Raw genomic sequence first — 21,477 nt, forward strand, 5'->3', positions numbered from 1 at the left:
AAAAACCAAATAATTAACATAAAAGATATGACTAAAAGGTAAAAAAACTCAAAAAAATTACTTGATTATAACCTACATGGTTGTTAATTCAAGGCAGTTGAAAATCTCACTAAAAATGCTCCCTCGTTGAAGGTGAAGTAGCTTCTTACACACTTAGAAAGCTCAGGAATTAGAATTGAAATCAAAACAATTGTTGTTCGATAATTCCTAGCTCCAGGGGACTTTTTATAACCTCCCGGACTAAGTTATCATTGCTTGGAGGCGCCTCTAAAGCCATTCAGGGTGCCTCTAAGTAGATAGAACTTTATCCACTTCTCAATGGTCAGCCAACAACTATTGTTCATTGGAGGCACATCTATGGAAATTCCAAGGGGCCTCCAAGAGAGGTGCCAGGGCGCCTCCAAGAGAGTTCTAGGGCGCCTCTAAGTGAGGCGCGAGGGCACCTCCAAGTGAGGCACAAGGGCACCTCCAAGTGAGGCACAAGGGCAGCTCCAAAAGGGCTCCAGGGCGTTTTGAGCACTATTCATCCGAAAATAAACAATTTCAATCATTTGGGTGAAGCTCCGGTCATCTGGAGTTGAGTTCATCCAAATCAACTCCGATCTTCTCCTCGAATATGCTTCCTCCTCAGGTTCTCGTCCCTCAAACCCTCTGTGCGCGTCCTTCTCATCCATCGGTGTATTCTTTCGTAATTTTTCGTCCCTTGGATGCACCAAGCCTATTGACCTGTTTTCCTTGCCACCCTTTTCGCTCACTGTGTCTTCCGCTCGACTTCTAATATTCCTAAGCTCCTGCACACCTAGACATAAGATATCAAAATATTACATAACCTAACTTAACTCAATTGATCATATCAAAACTAACCCAGGGTACTTACAAAAAGATGTCAAGATTTTCAATTCCTACCAAATACATGATAAATCTAGTAGGAAAAAATTTATTTTCAAAATCAATTTTGAAGGGTTAAAAATTTATTTTATCTATTATTTTTAAAAATGTCAATTATTTAAATTGCTTGTGGTAAATTTAAAATAAAAGAACAAAATTTTGATTAGTATATCTTCTATTAGAATTTTTTTAGAAACAATTTTTCTCTAAAAGAATAACAGTATGATGTTGTTAAGTAAAATTTTGAAATTTTTGCCAATTTAGAAAATTTTAAATATTTTTCTAAGCAAAATCACATTTATGAAAAATAGAAAAATTCTGAAATTGAATTTTTAACAAAATTTATTTTTCTGACAATGTATTACTGATTTCTCATACTTAGAAAAAATTTCAAATTTTTTGGTTAAACAAAAAATTTTCTATAATTTTTTTTAAGTTCGATTTGGTTTATGATACATAAAAAATTATTTCAAATGAATTTTCACTGCAAAATTTTTTCTATGTTAGCATACAATGCACTAAATTCCTGGAAAATTAATCATATTTTTTTTTCTGATATTTAAAAGACTTTTGAAAAAAATTAACCCTAAATTTTTTATGTGTTCAAAGGGAGATATATTGAGTTAGAGGAAAAGAATGCATGAATGTATAACTCGAGGGGGTCAAATTTAATATTTAATATTTAATATTTAGAGTTTAGAGATAAATTTAATATTTAATATCCCAAGTGGTTGAGCTACGTCCGTTTTGATACGAGTTCAACTGAATTAAATTAGATTTTATGGATTTAATTTGTGTGCCTAAGTATGCAGAGATTATGGAAATACAAAAACATTCGAGATGGTAAAAGACACAAGCGGTCATGAAGGATGGCACGGAAAAGAGCTGACATACTTAATGCATATGAAAGACGAAAAGATGCAGAAGAGTACTTCTATGGGGCGAGGGCTCATATGATGCATCAGAGGGATAAGAAACAAGAAGGAAGACTGTTCAAAGAGAAGAACGGAATTGAGTTGGGATGAGCTCTATTCCGGCCGACTAGACAATCACCTAGGCGACTAAAGAAAAAAATTGTCAAGTCCAGACGTTAATCATTCCAACCTCGGAGTCCAGGCACTTGGAACATATCTAAGCTTCCGGATGCCATCGCCACGTTAGTACGAGTCATTGTGAAACAGATCAGGACAGCGCCCACATTAGCAGATTCTAGGTACTCCACCACTTCCAGGCGATCGGAAAGCAAGGATTCATCGAGAGCCATTAGTGGACCGTTGCTAGAGTGGATAGATGTCGACAAATCCAAACGCTCGGACCGCTAATTTGAATCTCGCATAGGAATATCATACATTCACGGTGTTCGAATCACTATGATGCTAGGCTCTTTGTGAGAATGCAACTGTGCTTCCCATATTTAGGAGCCATCTATGTTTCCTATATTTACTTTGATAGTCGATGATAAATTTTTATGGAATTGGACTGATCACTTCTATGATTAACCATGCGAATAACTGATAGCTGGATTAACAACAAAAAAAAAGTACCAACTTGCATCTTGAAAACACAGAAAATGTCAGTTCTCATCTACAATCATCCGTAAGCTATGTCTGATTACTCCGACAGATCACCAAATGGTCTACAATATTATCTCAAGCTTACAGTAATGCCTTTTATATTAAAGAAAAAGGGGGAAATATGTTTATAAGATACATTGGCACTGTGCATGGTTAAATTACAGCTCAAGTGATTGGTTTCCTGTTCCTTGCCTGCGAATAACAACTGCTTCTTGCTTTGCGAATGGTCATACGATCCCTCAGAATAAGCAAATCGTTCGTCTCCCATGTAAGGCATTAAGAATGGAGTTACTACACGTCCACTAAATCTAACCAAGAAGCCAGAAATTTTTGTGAGTCCTAGTGTTGAGGAGATAGCCACCATTTTGCCCCTTCTTCTGAACGCCTACGCAAAGGCATTCACTGTTCTCGATCAGGAATTCTGCAATGCTTGTCCCTTTGCTCGAGATGCTTCCACCTATCCTGCACCTGAGTTCAAAACGTTCATAAAACTCCACTTCTGTCAACTAATACTGAAGTTGCTTATTATCCATGTAGTGGCAAAGGAAATCATAGTTACTTATGCAAAATAACACTATATAGACTTCATAAAAGCAAACTATATTCTTGGTTCCCTATTTCTCATGCAATGTAAAACTTAATGGCTCATTTATTTTAGTTAGATCTTAGAAAAGTGTAGGAGGTATAAAGGGAAATGAGACAAGGATAATGTAACAAATTTCTTCCAAATAAAATTCTCTCGTTCTTAGTTCTATACTTAGTATCTCCAAGAAGTGATAAGTAAAGAAATCTTCTCTTATTTTGTGTGTTAGAAAGGTTAAACAAACTTAGGATATTTTAAAACAAAAAATAAATGTAGATATGCCATATACGGGATACACTTATACATGGATGAACGATATTGTTATTTTGGTTCAAACTAGACAAAGTGTTGAGTAATCCACCATGGCTACGAGCAGAATTCTTTTGGCAAGCAAACTTCCTACCACCGGGTTGTCTATCTGACCATTCACTATGTATACTCTCTTTCAGCTGGAGACACGAAGGCATACTCCTTTCTGGTTCTTCAACACGTGGACCAAACATTCAAATTTCTAAAATTAGGTAAAAGGAGGCATGGTGGCAAAAGGCGAATACACTCGCCCCCAGCGCCCCCGCCAACCCGTCCCAAGGCTAACACGGAGGAGGTAAATCACGAACGGTTACTAGCCTTTGGAATAGTGACTAGCACATACGGGAGACATTTACCTCGGCTATGTCGAGATTCAAACCCCAGATCTCATGGTGGCAACACCTTATGCGCTAGCCACTAGACCGTTCCAAGGGGGCAGGTAAAAGGAGGCATGGACAGCAATGAATGGGACTAAACAGTTCAGCTTGTGTGTAAAGAATTAATGACTTTAAAGGGTCCTCTTAAACTACTAAATAGGGAGCATTAGGGCCGCATCTCAGCCCGAGCAAAAGTTGCATCCAGGAACTCCCAAGAGTTGCAGATGCAATTTCGTGCACAACCTGGAAAAACACGACTGAGGGATACCACGGTGGAATTGAGAAGGAAAGCCTATATGCTGGGAGAAGCAGAAAGAATGTTATATCAACAAAAGGTCAAAAAACTGATTCCTAAAAAGCAGTGATAGATGCACGATGATTTTTCATGACCTGTTCAAGTAAAATGGGATACGAAACCAAGTGGTTTCCATGTACAAAGTAGATGGTGATCACATGTGCTCTCAACAAGAGGTTACTGAAGAATTTGTGGCTTTCTGTAGAACTTGCTGGGAACAGAATCAGACTGCACTGACTTTGATGAACAAGCTGTTGCTGCTAGACCAAAAATAAATTAACAACAAGCTGAAGATCTATGTAGGGAGATGGCAGCTAAAGAGATGAAAGACGTGTTATACAAATAGTAGATAACAAATCCTAGGACCGGATGGCTATTCTTCTTGCTTCTTTAAACAGTCAAGGGAAACTAATAATAATCACTTATTGACAGTGATGTTATAATTCTTTGCCTCAAGTTCACTGCTGAAACTCACAAAAATTGTGCTTGTGCCTAAAGTGAGCAATGCACAAGGGGTTGAGAATTATAGACCTATTGCATGTTGCAACATTTGATACAAAGTTATGTCCATGAGTATGGCTAGCCGGCTTGCCAAAGTTCTACACAAGCTGCTTTCATAAAAGGATGAAGCATTATTAATTATGTCCACTTGGCATAAGAATTGCTTAGACAATATAGCAAAAAACTTATATCCTTCAGGTGCATGCACAAGATTTGACGCCGAGGATAGAATACTGATTATTTTGTGGGCGAATTTTCTCAGAGGAATTGCAAAGAAAGAAATAGAAGGAAGAAAATTCAATAGGCGTAGAGGAGTCACCTCTAGGTTTAATCGAAAAGAAATTTTATTAAACCAAAAACAAGATGTCTAACATCAACCCAAACAAGTGTTTAAATAGTCTAAATATCCTTTAAAAAGTGAAACTAACAAAACAAACCCTAAAAGATCAAAATTAGGTCGCTTGGCGACCTGGTCCACTTGAACCATGGTAGTGCCACATGACCATGCCCTAAGGCACAATTGTGCCAGGGAACACGACCAAGCAATTTCGATTTGTCAAGGAACATAATGCAGCATGGTCGTGTCAAGGCTGGAAAACTCAATTTCACCTCGTAAGGACATAGAATGAAGCACGCCCATGACAAGGAATACGGGTTGGCCATGTTTGCTGCTGGAAACCTCGATTACACCTCGCCAGGGCATAGAATAAAGCACACTCGTGTCAGGGGACCATGAACTAGTTGTTCTCCTTGATCCTCTTGCATCAGTCATCCCAAGTTAAAGAGAACTCATCCTCGAGTTTAGGGTAAGGTCATCCACATCCATAGAGTAAGGACTTAAGTACTTCTCATTAAAGAGGTTAAAAGTCTTCAAATGGCTATGGAGGCGCAACCTATAGGCGTTATCATTGATTTTCTATAGAATCTCACATAGTCCAATTTCCATTCCTTGAGCTTGTTATCCTCGTCGGTAGGGAAAGGATCTCGGATTAATACAACCCAAACAAAATCACTAGCATCAAAAAGTTCCTGACAATGATGATCATCAACTCGTTCCTCGTATTTGGTATTGTTATCATGAATAGTCTATTTCACATGCTCATGAATATCCCGAATATGCTCTTCCATCTCATCTACTTTTGGATTAAAGTGTCTCATGCATGGAATGGGGGCTAAATCTAGTACCCTGGATGGGTTCCGTCCATAGACAACCACAAAAGGGCTTGAACGTGTAGTTTTGTTCTTTGATCGGTTGTAGGAAAATTTTGCTTGAGGTGATGCTAAATCCCACTGCTTTAGTTTAGATCCTGCCAAACATCTCAATAGGTTACCCAAACTCTGATTCATCACCTCAATCTAACCATCTGTTTGTGGGTGGTAGGCACTGCTAAAATTCAAATGTGTCCCCAATTTTCCCAACAGGCACTTCCAGAATTTACTGATGAATTTGGTATCATGATCTAAAGTGATGGATTGATGAATACCATGTAAATGTAAAATATCATTGAAATAGAGATGGAAAATCTGTACGACATCCATAGTCTTTCGGCAAGCTACAAAATGGATCATTTTCGAAAATTTGTTAACCACAACTAGGATAAAATTAGAGGATCATTGGGTGTGGGACAAACCCAATACAAAATCCTTGCTGACGTCAACCCACGAAGCTTCATGAACTGATAAAGAAGTGTACAAACCTGCATTGACGAGGGCTCTCTTAAATTGGCACACGTGACACTAATCCACAAAATGAGTTACATCATTGGTTAACTTGGGTTAATAAAAATCAAAAGAGATGAGAGTTAATGTCTTGTCTCGGCCAAAGCGACTTTCATTATAAAGCACACTCATAATCTGCTGTCGCAATGAACGGAATACACAACCATAATCCATGAAAAAGAAAATCATTATGTAGAACAAAACCATGGTGATGACCTTCTTTCACCTCCTGAAATATCCTTCCAAAGGAAGGGGTCAGCTGTATACATGTCGGCAAAAATCTCAAAGCCTATAACCCTAGTGCTCATGGTAGTAAGTAGTGAAGAATAATGACTCAGGGCATCCGCTATAGGATTTAAATTCCTTGTTTGGTGCCTCAGTGTAAAGGTGAATTCCTGCAAGTAAGCTACCCACTTGGCATGTCGCCTACTCATCTTGTGTTAGTCGTTGATGCATTTCAGGGCCTCGTGATCGGGAAATAGAATGAACTCTCTCTGTACAAGGTAGTGTTGTCAATGCTTCACGGACTGAAATATGACAAACAACTCCAAGTCATAGGTAGAGTAGTTCCTCTTGGAATCCGATAGCTTCTCACGAATATAACCCTTGTCTAACAACTCCAATATTTGTCGTTGTAATTCTTCGATTTCCTTAGGACTGAGTCGATACGCTGGTCGATTAAGCAAACTCAATCCCGAAACAAGATCAATCTAGTGCTGGATATCTCTCATAGGTAGTAGCCCAGGAGGAGGATCCTCTGGCATCAATTCTACAAATTCTTCGAGCAATTGTTGCACCTCTAGTGGTAAATCAAGACCCATAGCTATCGTATTGTACTTGTCAGGTCGTAAGGTATAGACAATATCTCCCTGTGCCACCTCATCTAAAAGTATGGATATAGAAAGGAGGTTAGTGTTAGAGGTTATTGGGATAGGAGTGGTGTCCTCTCGTCGGAGTGCTAGCGTGATTTTCTTTCCTTTGCCTAAAAAGTGTATGTGTTCTTCCTCCCATCGTGAATGATACTGCGATCATACTGCCAAGATCACCCTAACAATATATGATAAGCATCTATCGCCACGATATCACGCCAAGCATCGTCATAGTATCTGCTGTAAAAAAAAGGCATGAGGCGTCTCCGATCTACTATTACCTCACTTCCTTTACTCAACCACAATAACTTGTACGGTTTAGGATGGTGATCTATCTCCAATTGTAATTTTTGAATAGCTTTCTTTTACACAATTGCCACTGTCAATAATCATTTTGCAAACTTTATTCACTACTGTGTTGGTCGCGTGAAAAATATTAGTCCTTAGCCAATCATCCCTCACATCATTCTTGTGAGTTAGCAAGCTCTTACGAACGATTAACGTCACATGGCTATCACCATATGGAACCTCATCAATCTCTTCATCGTCATAAACCGGATAGCCAACTACTTCAGCCTCGTCGTCCACATCTTTCTCAATCAATAAATTCTTACCCCTTTGGCTAGTAAATTTCTTGCACTAGGTGGTCTTATGTCCCAGTTTACAGCAACTAAAATATTTGATAGGAGTTTTAGGATTAACATGTGGTGTCTATTGCATAGGACGTGAATCCAAGGGCGAGTTGGCCGACCGCTTTGATCACCTCTAATCATTAGTTTTAAATTTTGTTGTGTTTCAACTGCCAATGCACATTGATAAACCTCTAAAATAGTCCATAATGAATGAAGGCTGAGAATATCCTGAAAAGACTGGCGCAATCCTCTAAAATATTGTGTCACCAACTGTTACTCTATGTCATACAAATCATTCAGGGCAATGAATTGGTAAAATTCCTTGGTATATTCTCTTGCATCCTGCCTCAATGCATGAAGTCACTGAAAATATAAACTAAGTGTATCCAAAGGAAAGAAAGTGACCTTTCATCTTGTTCCAATCAGTGATCTTGGACTTTCTTTATTTCTCTCGTGAGTGTCGCAACTGTTCCAGCATGCGGATGCTTGACCCTTGAGTTTGATGTGTACCAACTTCACTTTCACACGATCGGGCACCTCCTTATAATAAAAAATTCTCTCAACTTCGTTGAGTCAATTAACAAATCCTTCCGCTTGTAATGTACAAGAAAATTCCAGTAGATCAACTCAAAAATCAAGCTCACGATGGTGATATGGGTTTTCGAAGACGGAATTAGAATCAAGATCTCGCATCGCTAAGCGCTGAGTCAATTATGCAATTTGTCTTTGTAGATCCTCAAGCATCTCGTCTTGTGCGCTACGATAATGGTGCAGGGATTCCTCAGCTAGAAGGGACCTTGGATGGGGATCCATTTAGATTGGGCATCTTGGGAGTCTTATATTAGAGCAGAGTTTTGCACATTCAAATCAGACACCTCGTCCGACATGGGAGTGCTTCTTCGATCATGCGACCTGTTGCTGATACTCCATGACTACTTGGTTGAGGGAGACCTGACACTGACCATCGAATATACACTCATACAGGACCTTGCTTCTAGCTGGAGCAGGTATTTGAGTCTTCTTTTAGGGTAGCTTGTTATTTTTTAGTCCGTGAGTCGAGAGGGTGTACATCTTGTTATAGTGATAGATATAGAGCCTCGTATAACGTTATTTTGTTTGACATGAGACCAGAGTTGTGAGAGGTGAGAGTATACATTTTGATCCAGGAGATGTGAGAGTATACTTCTTGGTTTTTGGTTGTGAGGGTATATGTTTTGTCATATTAATAGGGGTTAGGGTAGTGGCAGGTATAGAGCCTTGTATAGCCTTATTTTGTTTGTTGACACAAGGTTATTGAGTTGTGAGAGGTGAGAGTGTATACATCTAGGTTTGGGATGTGAGTGCATAGTGATAGGTACATAGCCTTGTGTAACCTTATTTTGATTGGCACAAGGAATACATAGGAAAAAGAATCAGCGGCATACATGAGCTGGCATCTAGATGTGCATGGAGTTTGAGGTTGGTCTACAGTAGTAGTGGTACCACTTTGTGGTGGAGGAGAGGATGAGAGGATGGACAGCTATGAATAATAGGCATCTATGTGGATGTGAGGATCAGAGGTATGTAGATGTGATCAGGGACACCTATGCTGAAATTCCACGATTATTAGAGGCACTTAGGCTGACCTTTAGAGGTTATTAGAGGCACTTGGGATGACCTCCAGAGGGGCATGGTGTTGGCCAAGGTTGGGGTGGAGGAGATTGGGAGGATGGTATACATTGCTAGCATACATCAGTTGTTATGGGTTAACTTTCATATGCACATGGAGCAGATGACACATCTCTTGCTATAGAGATCAACATTCCAATGAACATTAATCTCGGCGGAGGAGATGGAAGGCCGGGAGGATGACAAATGGAAGATAGTCGGATGCATATAGTCAACCGATAGATCAGTAGCAGATGGCAGACAGGATATCCATGGATGCGTTAGGCTGCCACTTGCACATGGCATTCCCTGAGAGATAGTTGGTGACACATGCCACAAGAGGCGACTCCATCACTTGGTGAGAGGATAGAGAGACCTACATGACCCCAACAAGTTATGATATACGGGCATCTTGCATTATGACTGCCTGGCTGTGAGAGTGGATGGGATAGGAGGATTATCTCAGATGGCCCAGATATACTAGATGACACCTGACTTGCACAGAGACTGACATCTGTTTTGTGTTGTTTGTATTTAGTGGGTTGTTTGATTGACAGTGTTCATTAGCAATGAAGCTGGTATTATGAGAGTATATGGTAATTATGAGGATACACACACATGTATCATTTCCCTTAGACATCTACTCAGATATGATATTTCATCAGAAATGAGCAACTATCTTTGGGCATATGTATGTTGTACATTTTTATGATATATATATTTACCTTTCATAAAAAAAAAATAAAGGCTCTGATACCAACTGATCTCAGGGATAGAATAGCGATTATTCTATAGGTAAGTTTTTTTCAGAGGGATTGTAGAGAAAGAAGTAGAAGGAAGAAAAGTCGATAAACGTAGAGGAGTCGCCTCTAGGTTTAAGTGAAAAGAAACTTTATTAACCAAAAACAAAATGTCTAACATCAACCCAAACGAGTGTTTAAATTGACTAAAAATCCTAAAAAAATAAAACTAACAAAACAAATCCTAAAAGACCAAAATTAGATCGTTTGGTGACCCGATCTGCTTGAACCATGGCGGAGCCACACAATCGTGCCAGGACACGGCCAAGCCATGTTCTTTGCTGGAACGTGCTGTTTCGCTTCGTTAAGGAATAGAATGCAATACGGCTGTGTTGGCACCTGGAAAACTCGGTTTCACATCGCTAGGGCACAAAATGAAGCATGCCCATGCCAAGAAACACGGGCTGGCCATGTTTGCTACTGGAAACCTCGATTACACCTCGCTAGGGTAGAGAATGAAGCACACTCATGCCGGGGGTCACGAACTAGTTATTCTCCTTGATCCTCTTGCATCAAGATTGATCTGCGAAAACTCTATGACTAGTAGCTGGGGAGTTTTTTCATGAGGTACTCATCAATGTTGGGCTTCCAAACAAGCTCATTCAGTGAGTAATGAAACGTGTGACCACAATTTCGTACTCAATGGCAATAAATGGAAGTTTATATGAACATTTTTCAGGCAAGAAGGGAGTACAGCAAGGAGACCCACTATCACCAACACTCTTTATATTATGTTTGGACTACTTCTCTAGATTGGTGAAACTAGACTATGAATTTTGAGTTCAATTACCACCGTATGTGTGTTGAACTGAAATCACGCATCTAGCTTTTGCGAATGACTTAATACTTATGTCTTGAGGGGATGTTACATTAGTTGGGATTCTTCTAAAATGCCTTAAGAAATTTGGAGAGATTGCTGGACTGAGTGTTAATGTGATGAGATATTTGCTTTACATAGTTGGTATTGTTGGGCCTAAGTTGGAGGAAATCATGGAGTTAACACAGATTTCGAAAGGTACTATGCTTTTCCGATACCTAGGTATAGCTTTAGCAGCATAGAAAGCTCAAAGTGGCACACTATGCTCCATTTGTTGACAAGATAGCTGCATATATATATATATACTTGGACCAGCTGAACTCTATCTTATGTTGCTAGAGCTGAGTTAATCTGATCTGTCCTTGAAAGAGTAGAATGTTTCTGGATGGCCAGATTCCCAATAACCATTTCAAAGATTACCAGGTTATGCAGAGTGTTTCTATGGGGAACAAAGAAACTCTTAGTGGTATGGAAAGATGTGTGCTGTCCAAAGGAAGGAGGATTGGAAATAATGGCGTTATTCACAAAAGTTTTATGAAACATACATGCCAAGGACTCCTTGTGAATTCAACGGATCAACAGTGTATACCAAAGGTCAGTCAGTGTGGACATGGGAACCAAAGAAAGGGGACTCCCCTTTATCAAGAGGGAAGCAAAATTCAGAAGAATAGTCTTTTTGAAGCAGCTGGAAATGAATTTGCCATAATTCAATTACTGTCAAACTAGTGTAAGAAGGTTGGAATTAATAAAGTGAAGGCTTATGATCATTTTAGGCCAAAATGCAGCAAACTAGCATGTGTGACAGCCACACAAAACCCCCACTTTATCCCCAAACACTCATTTGTGTTATGGCTAGGAATCAAAGATTGGTTACACAGGACCACAAACTATTGAAGTATGAGTTGTACAACTAGGAAGCAGACACAGGATCATCTAATTTTTTGGTTGTGAACTCAGTAGCACCATATGGAATCAAATCAGGCATTGGTTGGGTATTAGTAGACACATGACAATGACGAACAACTCTCTCAAATGGTTGAAAAAAGAAGCTAGAGGTACCTCATGGAAGAACAGAGCCAAAAAAGATTGCATTTGCCTATACACTATATCAAATTTGGCATGCTCACAAAAAATTGATTTTTGAAGCAACCCATATCCCCATGAACAACATCATACATAAGATACAAACAGGTTTTGTTTATCTCATACCCTGAGTTCCAGAGGTTTTTTTGACTAAAAGACAGCTAGTTCACGCTAAGTGGTTATGGAGGGTGTAAAGTCATATTGATTGTTTCATTTATTATGCATTGTACCCTGACCCTAGGATAGTGTAATCATTCTGTATATAATTTTCTTGAGAAATGAAAGCCACAATATGGAAAAGTAACTTTCATGAAGCTTCAAATATTCTGGAAATATTTGACAATGCTAATTTAAGACTTTCTCAAAAAAATCATGAATTTTTTTTATCAAGCTAGAGGTCATAGAAATGTGATTAAAGGAAAACATGAATTTTCTTCAGGGTAGTTGCTGCAATGGAATAACCTAAGGAATTATCTATTTACATTTTTTATAAACTAGTATAAGTTCCTCAAAAAAACCAAGTTGATCAAGATTTCAAATCAACTCCCTAGATCAAATTTTCCATCCCCAGCCCAATATTGGAGCCAAGAAGAAATGATACATGGAAAGGGGAAGTTTTTATCCAACGAAGTGACAAAATAAAAGCAAAGAGAGGAATTATAAACAAGAAGGATATCAATTATATAGTGCTTTTCCGTCACATTGTTGCATAAGAAGACAAATAATGAGTCGAAAAACTATAAATTCATATGAAAAGATGCAATTTTTCAAATCAGTCCATTAAAATTGTAAAGAAGTGTGCTCTAAAGAAGAGGGAGACAAAGTTTCTCTTGCATGACTGAATAACAAGAAGTTGAAATTTTGAGATATTTGGACAATGGTTGTGATAGTCATGTGATGGTAAACACAAGCTTTTTTGTCAAAGTTGATGACAACTTCGCATCATGGTGTTGTCACTTGTCAGATCCAAAAGCAGGACTCATTATTGTCAACAAAAAGGAGGTAACAAGAAATTTATAAGTGATCATCAGTTCCTAAGTTGACCCATAATTTTATGATTGTTGGACTGACATTCTATTATCTATAATAATAACAATCCACAGAAATTTATAAGAAAAATACTTAATATTGCCAGAATTTTAATGAATTCAAATAATTTCTATTCTAAATTAAGAATACAACCATTGCAAAAATAATTTGAGCTAACTAAATCCAAATTAAAATTTTAATTAATTTTTAGTTTTACCCATCAAATTTAATTGTGAAAATTATTGTTAATTTTGTAATTGATATCTCTAATTTATTGAATAAATTAACTTTTAATTTATTATAATAGAATAATTAGCATTATTAATTCTTATATCTGATTAATTAATTATGATAACTTATCTTAAACCCTTCAATCAAACTAAATGCATCATATGTCGAGGTTTTTAATTCTCACCATGTTACTATATAGGTTTTTAAACATAATGGCAATGGCAACGAGAGATCAAACTATTTGATACCACATGAATATCTTTTTCATTGATTTAGGTACACAAGTTTTGATTGGCCTCTAGCAAGACATCAAGCAATTATTCTAAAAGTGATCAATCCAATAAAATCTTTTGGTCGAATTATTGCCATATATATAACATATTCACCTTATCATCTCACATCAAGATTTGACCTTAAAACTTGGATGAGTATTTGTCCCATGTCCAAATGACCATTTGATATACATAATCCACTAGAAGGAGAACTAACTTGAGAACACTTTTTAACTTTTTTATATTGGGATTGCAAGGTTACAAACAAAGTCTCACATTGAAAATACATGGGAAAGATCATGAGTTTATAAGGGAAAGATATCTCATTGGTATGAGGCATTTTGGGTAAAGCCAAAAAATAAAACCATAAGGGCTTAGGCCCAAAGTGGACAATTTCATATCACTGTGAAGATATATGAATTCTTTTGAACCCAACATTTTACACTATACACAAACTTGTACAAAGTGATCATTGATCAAATCAATCATGCGTGTTCTCCCTTTTACCAAGAGTGATAAGTCTTTGTTAGAAGTTGAATTAAATTTGAATACATGAACCATAATAAATGTTTGATGTACATGAACCAAGTGAAACTTGAATCTTATAATTCATGTATCTAGATAGAATAAGTTCATGTATCTAATTGATGAAGCATGGTCTAGTAGTTTCTATTTAGTATAAATAGTCATGTAGTGTAAAGTTGCAAGACAAATCATTTTTATAATACAAGTCATTATACTACTATTCTCTTCCTAGTAAGCTATTTGAGATCCCACCACCTTCCAACAAAGTGGTATCAAAGTCAATGACATCAAAATCCTTTTCTTTCTAATACCCCCAACTTACCAAGCTCAACTATGAGAATTGGTCACTTCGAATAAAGGTTATAATCAGATCTCAAGGAGTGTGGGATATTGTTGAAAATGGTTTTGAAGAGTCCCTAGATGTGGCAACTCTACCTCAAAACTAAAAGGATGCTTTGGATAAAGAAAGAGAGATCAATGTGCTCTTAGCATCATCCATCAAGGTTGGATGAAGACATGTTCAAGAAAATAGCCAATGAGACAACATCAAAGAAAGCATGAGAGATGCTTCACAACTCTATTATGGGAGTGGACAAGGTGAAGAAGGTGCAACTTTGAACTCTAAGGGATGAGTTTGAATCACTCTTTATGAAGGTAAGTGAACATATCTCCAACTATTTTACAAGAGTTTTTGTTATTATCAATCAAATGAAAAGACTTGGAGAAATCGTGCCTGATGTTTGCGTAATTGAGAAGGTACTATGCTCTCTTAGCACAAAGTTTAATCATGTTGTTGCAATTGAAGAGTCTAAAGATTTAAAGATTATGACCATTGATGAATTAAAAGGATCATTATGGGCTCATGAAGAGAGATGAATTGTGGAAAGCAAGAGCAATTAGAACATGTATTATAAGCAAAGACCAATTTGAAGACCAAAGGAGGTGTTTCTAGTAGAGGTCAAGGCCGAGGTTCAGTATGTGGTCATGGTCAAGGGAGAGATGAGCAACCTTCTCAATTTGATAAAAGAAATCAAATATTTGCAAGTAATTATGCAAGGTATGATGATAGAAGAAATAAATCTCAAATTTAATATTATTCGTGTCATAAGTTTGGTCATTATGATTGGGAGTGTAGTCAAATATGGAAAATGAAGAGATAAATCTAACGGAGAACAAGGAAGATGATAGAGAACAATCCTTATTTCTTACACTTAAGTAGGACTATATTGGAAAAGCAAAGACAGGGTATCTCAATAATGGAGCTAGCAATTATATGCAGATGACAAAAGTAAATTTGTGGAGCTTGATAAAATAAGAAAGGTTTTGTAAGCTTTAGAGGCAACACAAATGTGAAAATTGAAGGCAAAGGTACGATTCTTCTTGAAACAAAGAATGGCGGCCATAGAGTCCTTTGCAATGTTTATTATGTTCCAAAATTGACTAGCAATGTCTTAAGTATTGGTTAACTTTTAGAAAGAAATTACAAGATTCATATGAAAGATTGATTATATGCTTTGACTACGAGATCAAGATTCTAACCTTGTTGCTAAGGTGTCTATGACTAAGAACGAGATGTTCTTATTGGATTTGAAAAATTGTGAACTGATGTGCTTGAAGACTTATATCCAGGATCTATCAAGGATTTGACATATGAGGTTTGGCCATTTGAAATTTGATGGACTCAAAGCTTTGAGAGATCACAAGATGGTAAAAGGGATTCAAAAAATTGATCACCCTGATCAATTATGTGAAACATGCTTACTTAGCAAGCATCCAAGAAAGAGCTTTCCAAAGTAATCCATTTTGAGAGCAACCAAACCACTCCAACTTTCCATGATGATGTTTATGGTCCTATTAAGCCTCAATCTCTAGGCAAAAGCTATTGCTTTGTGCCCTTTATTGATGATTTCAGTAGAAAGACATGAGTTTATTTTTTTGAAGCAAAAATCTGAGGCATTTGATGCATTCAAAAGGTTTAAAGCTCTTGTTGAAAAAAAAATAGATATCAAATTCAAGCATTAAGAATTGATAGGGGTAGTGAATTTACATTTAATGAATTTAACAGTTTTTGTCAGTTGCATGGAATTCGTCCTAGATCACCCTAGCAAAATGGATTTGCCAGAAGAACATGACAATACTTAATATGGCAAGGAGTATGTTGAAGTCTAAAGACATGCCTAAGGTGTTTTGAGTTGAAGTAGTGGTATGTGTTGTGTATATTTTAAATCGATCTCTAATAAAGAACTTGAAGAATGTAACACCTCAAAAAGGATGGAGTGGGTGGAAACCAACTATGTCACATCTATGAGTATTTAGATCCATTGCATTTGAACATGTCCCTGAACAAAAAAGATCTAAGTTAGATGATAAACTTTTTTAATTGGATATAATGAAAATTCTAAGGGGTACAGATTGTACAATCCGCAGAAAAGTTATGATTAATAGAGATGTAGAATTTAATGAAGATGCATCATGAGATTGGAGCTCTAAGAAAGAAGAAGGGTCTTATGATTTCACTCCTTACTTTGATGTGGAGAAAGAAGTCCAAAAGTAATCTACTTCATCATGGGATTGGAGCTCTAAGGAAAAAAGAAGGGTCTTATGATTTCACTCCATACTTTGATGTGGAGCAAGAAGTCCAAAAAGAACATACTTCATCATGGGATTGGAGCTCTAAGGAAAAAAGAAGGGTCTTATGATTTCATTCCTTACTTTGATGTGGAGCAAGAAGTCCAAAAGGAATCTACTTCACCGACAACTTCACGTGCACCCGGGTTATCAATCACACCGAGATCATCTTTAGGAGAAAAAACTCCAAAATATTGAAGCCTTGATGATATCTATAATGAGACTCATGCTATTGATGAAATGAGTTTGTTTTGTTTACTTGCAGATGCTCAACCTTTGAGCCTTGAAGAAGCAAAAGAGGATGAGAAATGGAGAGGAGATATAGATTAAGAAATTCAAGCCATTGTGAAGAATAATACTTAGGAGTTAGTATCTCTTCCAAAAGACCATAAGACTATTGGAGTAAATGGGTGTACAAGATAAAGAGGAATGTCAATGGAGAAGTAGAAAGGTATAAAGCACGACTTATTGCTACAGTCTACAAACAGAAAATAAGATATTGATTATGATGAGGTATTTGCTCCGGTATTGGAGATAAATCTCTTGTTGATATCTCTTGCCGCTCAAAATCATTGGAAGATTTATCAGTTGGATGTTAAATCTGCCTTTCTTAATGGTTATTTTAATGAAGATGTTTACATTGAGCAACCTATCGGATATGTGTTAAGGGGCATGAAGATAAGTTCTTGAAGCTAAAGAAAGCACTTTATGGGCTTAAGCATGCACCAAGAGCTTGGAACAATCGACTTGATAAGTATTTGCAAGAAATGGTTTCTTGATATGCACCCATGAGTATGCATTCTATATGAAAGAAGAAGGTCAAGGTTTCTTACTTGTTTGCATCCATGTGGATGGTCTCATTTTTATAAGAAATAATCAAAAAATATTAAAGAATTCAAGATAGTCATGAGTCATGAATATAAGATGACTGACATGGGACTCATGACTTATTTATTGGGAATCCAAGTAAAGAAAATGGAGGATGGAACTTTATTTCACAAGAAAGCTATGCAAAAGAGGTTCTCAAGAAATTCAATATGCTTAATTGCAAATCAGCTAATACCCTTATGCAATTTGGAGCACAACTATCCAAAGTGAAGAAAGGAGAAAAAAAGATTGATCCAATTGCATTTAAAAGTCTTATTGGGAGCTTAAGATACTTGACCTATATGACCTGACATTTTTTTAAAGTTGGAGTTATGAGACAATTTATGAAAAATCCAACTGAGTCTCACATGTTGGCAGTTAAGAGGATACTTCGTTATATTAAAGGTACTCTTGATTATGACATTCTTTACTCATCTTCTAACAACTACAAGTTAATAGGATATTGTGATAGCGATTTAGCGGGAGACATTGATGATAGAAAAAAGTACAACTAGTTTTATATTCTTTTTGGAAAATAATGCAATTTTGTGGAGTTTAAAAAACAAGAATTGTGACACTTTCTAGTTGTGAAGCTGAGTATGTTGCAACTACTTCTTGCACTTGTCATGCTATATGGTTGAGAAGATTGTTAAATGAACTTCATATGGAACTAGAAGATGCTACAAAGTTCATGATGGCTCAAAGTTTGGAAAAGAATCCGATGTTTAATAAATGTAGCAAGAATATTGACACAAGATATCATTTTATTCAAGAATACATTGCAAAGAAAGAAGTTGAGCTAGAATATGTGAAGACTATCTGATATTTTTAGAAAGTCACTCAAATTTGATGATTTTTCAAAGATTGAGGTTCATGCTTGGAGTAAGGACGATTCAAGTTTAAGGGGGAGTATTGGAACTTGAATTAAACTTGAATACATTAACTATAATAAATGTTTGAAGTGCATGAATTATGCAAAATATGAATCTTGTAATTCATGTATCTAGATAGAATAAGTTCACGTATCTAATTGATGAAGCATGGTCTAGTAGTTTCTATTGAGTAGAATAAATAGTCATGTAATATAAAGTTGCAAAACAAGTCATTTTTATAAAACAAGTCATTATACTACTCCTCTTCTCTTCCTAGTAAACTATTTGAGAGTCCACCATCTTCCAACAGTCTTTTATTGATTAATCTCTTATCTTCATAAGATTAATAACACAGATAATTTTAAGTGTATATGTAACTCATTCAAGAGACCAACCCATAATAGCAAAGTATATTGGTATTCCTATGAGAAGATTAGTCATATCAAGTCTAAGGACCTATTATACTCATCTATATCAGACCTCCCATAGATATTAGGCAAACTATCAAATGGGTTCTCATGGCTAATTACGTCCAATAGATTGTTTTATAACAATCCATATGCATGCTAGTCGAGATATCAACATGTCTACAAACATGAAATTGTTAGACCAAAAGAATTCACATATCTTCACAATGGTATGATATTGCCCACTTTGGGTCTAATCCCTCATGGTTTTATTTTTGGGTCTTACCCAAAAGTCTCGTACAAATGGAGATATCTTTCCCTTATAAGTCCATGATCTTTCTCATATGTTTTCAATGTGGGATTTTACAACCTTGCAACCCAACAATCTCCCCTCAAATGAAGGACCACAAGACCCCCTGAAAATCTATCCGTTTGACGTCCGATCTTTGACCCACCAGGTCTTTCTGGCCCTCAGTCCAACCAACCTACTAGGTTTTCTTGCCCCTCGGTCCACCCGACCTACTAGGACATTCTTACCCCTTAGTCCAACTGACTTACTAGGTCTTCCTCCACCTGGACTTTCTGCCCGGTGTCTGGTCCTCTTGATCCGGACATTGATGCTCCCACTTCCTTTGTTCAAGGTCAATATTCTACTCACATGACTCAATTAGACCATAGCTCTTGTGCACAATCGACGGTTAGACCTTTTGGCAATCCGGGCTCTGATACTAAAGAATTCACATATCTCCACAATGGTATGATATTATCCACTTTGGGCCCAAGCCCTCGTGGTTTTGTCTTTGGGCTTTACCCAAAAGGCCTCATACAAGATATCTTTCCCTTATAAACCTATGACCTTTCCTGTGTGTTTTCAATGTGAGACTTTGTTTGTAACCTTACAATCCCAACAGAAATCACATGTTATCATATAATAGAAACATAACACGTACTAGTTGTACCATAGTCAAATCTCATTCTCAAAATCACCAAGATGAAGGATCATTTCAATAACATTGTCTTGTGCTTTCGGATAGTCTCACATCTATCTTGAATCTTGATCCATCATTAAAGCAACAATATTCAATCTACTGATTACCAAAAAAAAAAAACAAGATCATCAATAAAAGCATAATTTTGTTAATCAAGTACAACCTTTTATAGTGGTTTCTTTTACATTTGATTGCTCCAAGGCACTATTCCTCCCTTATAGTAGGTTTAATCATATTATTTTGATGATTTGACAATATGATTTAAGATAAGTGTGTATTTTATATGGTGCATCATTTTAGCATGCCAAAATGGAAGATTGTAGATCAAGCTTAGATGTAAGGCTTATGATATTGTATCTTGGGTTAAAATTGTAATGACATTATGGTTGATTAGGTAGAAATTTGAGTACCTAGGGCATGTTGCACTCTTACGACTTTAAAGTGTGCACAAATTATGTTTGTAAACCAACTCAAGTCTTTGATGTCATGTGGGATTAGGGAGACTATCCAAACAATAGCAATTGATTGAGGAAGGATTTCTAGTTGACTTAATATAAAATTTGAAAAATAGAATAGCCGAAAGTATTTCTAGCCGGTTGGAAGGATAAATAGTCAACTAGAGAGATTTTTTAGTCAATTGAAAATAGTTGTTGTATATTCATTTTGGAGCAACAAATGATTGGAACAAGCTTTCAGTTACTGGAGGTGTTTTTTTTGTACAAATTGGCGCAAAGGTTATACAAGCTCTCAGAGATCTTTTGGGTACTTAAACACTTATCATTCTATATTATAGTTTTTTTGTGATTTATCAAGATAAATTCTAAGTAGTTTAAGAGCTTGGACAAGGATTGAAAGTCTCATCTCCTATCAATCTTTTGTAGTGTCTTCTCTCTTTAGGTTTTCATTTCATCTACGAGGGAGAGTGTGAGATTTGTTATTGAGAGGTTATTTTCTTATAGAGGTCATCTAGAAGTTTTGTCGTTTGCATTGGATTTTAATCATTCTCTAATAAGGTATTTGGTATCAATGGGAGCTCCATTAGGATAACTTTTGTGGGTTTTGAGAAGTAGGAACAATCTCGATGGTGGTTCTTGGGTATGGGGAGTTCAAAAGTGTTCTCAAAAGTGTTGAACTAGTAACAGGTTTAAATCAAAAGTGTTCTCAACTAAAAGACATCTAGTTGAGGGTTACAACCTAGGGCTCTAAAGCTCATGGTTCTGAGGAGTTCTTGGAATATATCATTCATGAGCTTATCCTCATTACATCATTTAAAGGGGTGAGGTAGTGGATCATTCTAAAATGATGTGTTGGACATGTCATAGGTAATGGAATATGAACTGAATTTCTGAACCACATTACATATATTTGTTATTTATTTATTTCATTACATTATTACCATTTTGATTAATTACACATGTTGATTTAATATTAATAATCGTTGAACTTGCAAAATCAATATCATCTATTCATCATTCTAGTGAGACCATCAAGTTCCAACAATAAGAACTTCTCATTGAAATAAGAAATATTTTAATCTTTTTTAATGTGGCTATAATTTTATAT

At 36.6% G+C, this 21,477-nt stretch overlaps 1 protein-coding gene across 1 annotated transcript in view; it reads right to left on the reverse strand.

Moving 5' to 3' along the window:
* Positions 1 to 2,453: 2,453 nt before the first annotated feature.
* The window catches only part of LOC122000379, a 32,184-nt gene continuing 13,160 nt past the window's right edge, over positions 2,454 to 21,477 (reverse strand). Inside the window, exon 2 of the mRNA XM_042554789.1 lies at positions 2,454 to 2,930. Coding sequence (XP_042410723.1) covers positions 2,771 to 2,930 — 160 coding nt within the window. The 3' untranslated portion in view covers positions 2,454 to 2,770. The remainder of the gene's footprint in view (positions 2,931 to 21,477) is intronic.

The sequence above is a fragment of the Zingiber officinale genome, chromosome 7A, assembly GCF_018446385.1.
Source record: "Zingiber officinale cultivar Zhangliang chromosome 7A, Zo_v1.1, whole genome shotgun sequence".
In the NCBI taxonomy this organism is placed as follows: domain Eukaryota; kingdom Viridiplantae; phylum Streptophyta; class Magnoliopsida; order Zingiberales; family Zingiberaceae; genus Zingiber; species Zingiber officinale.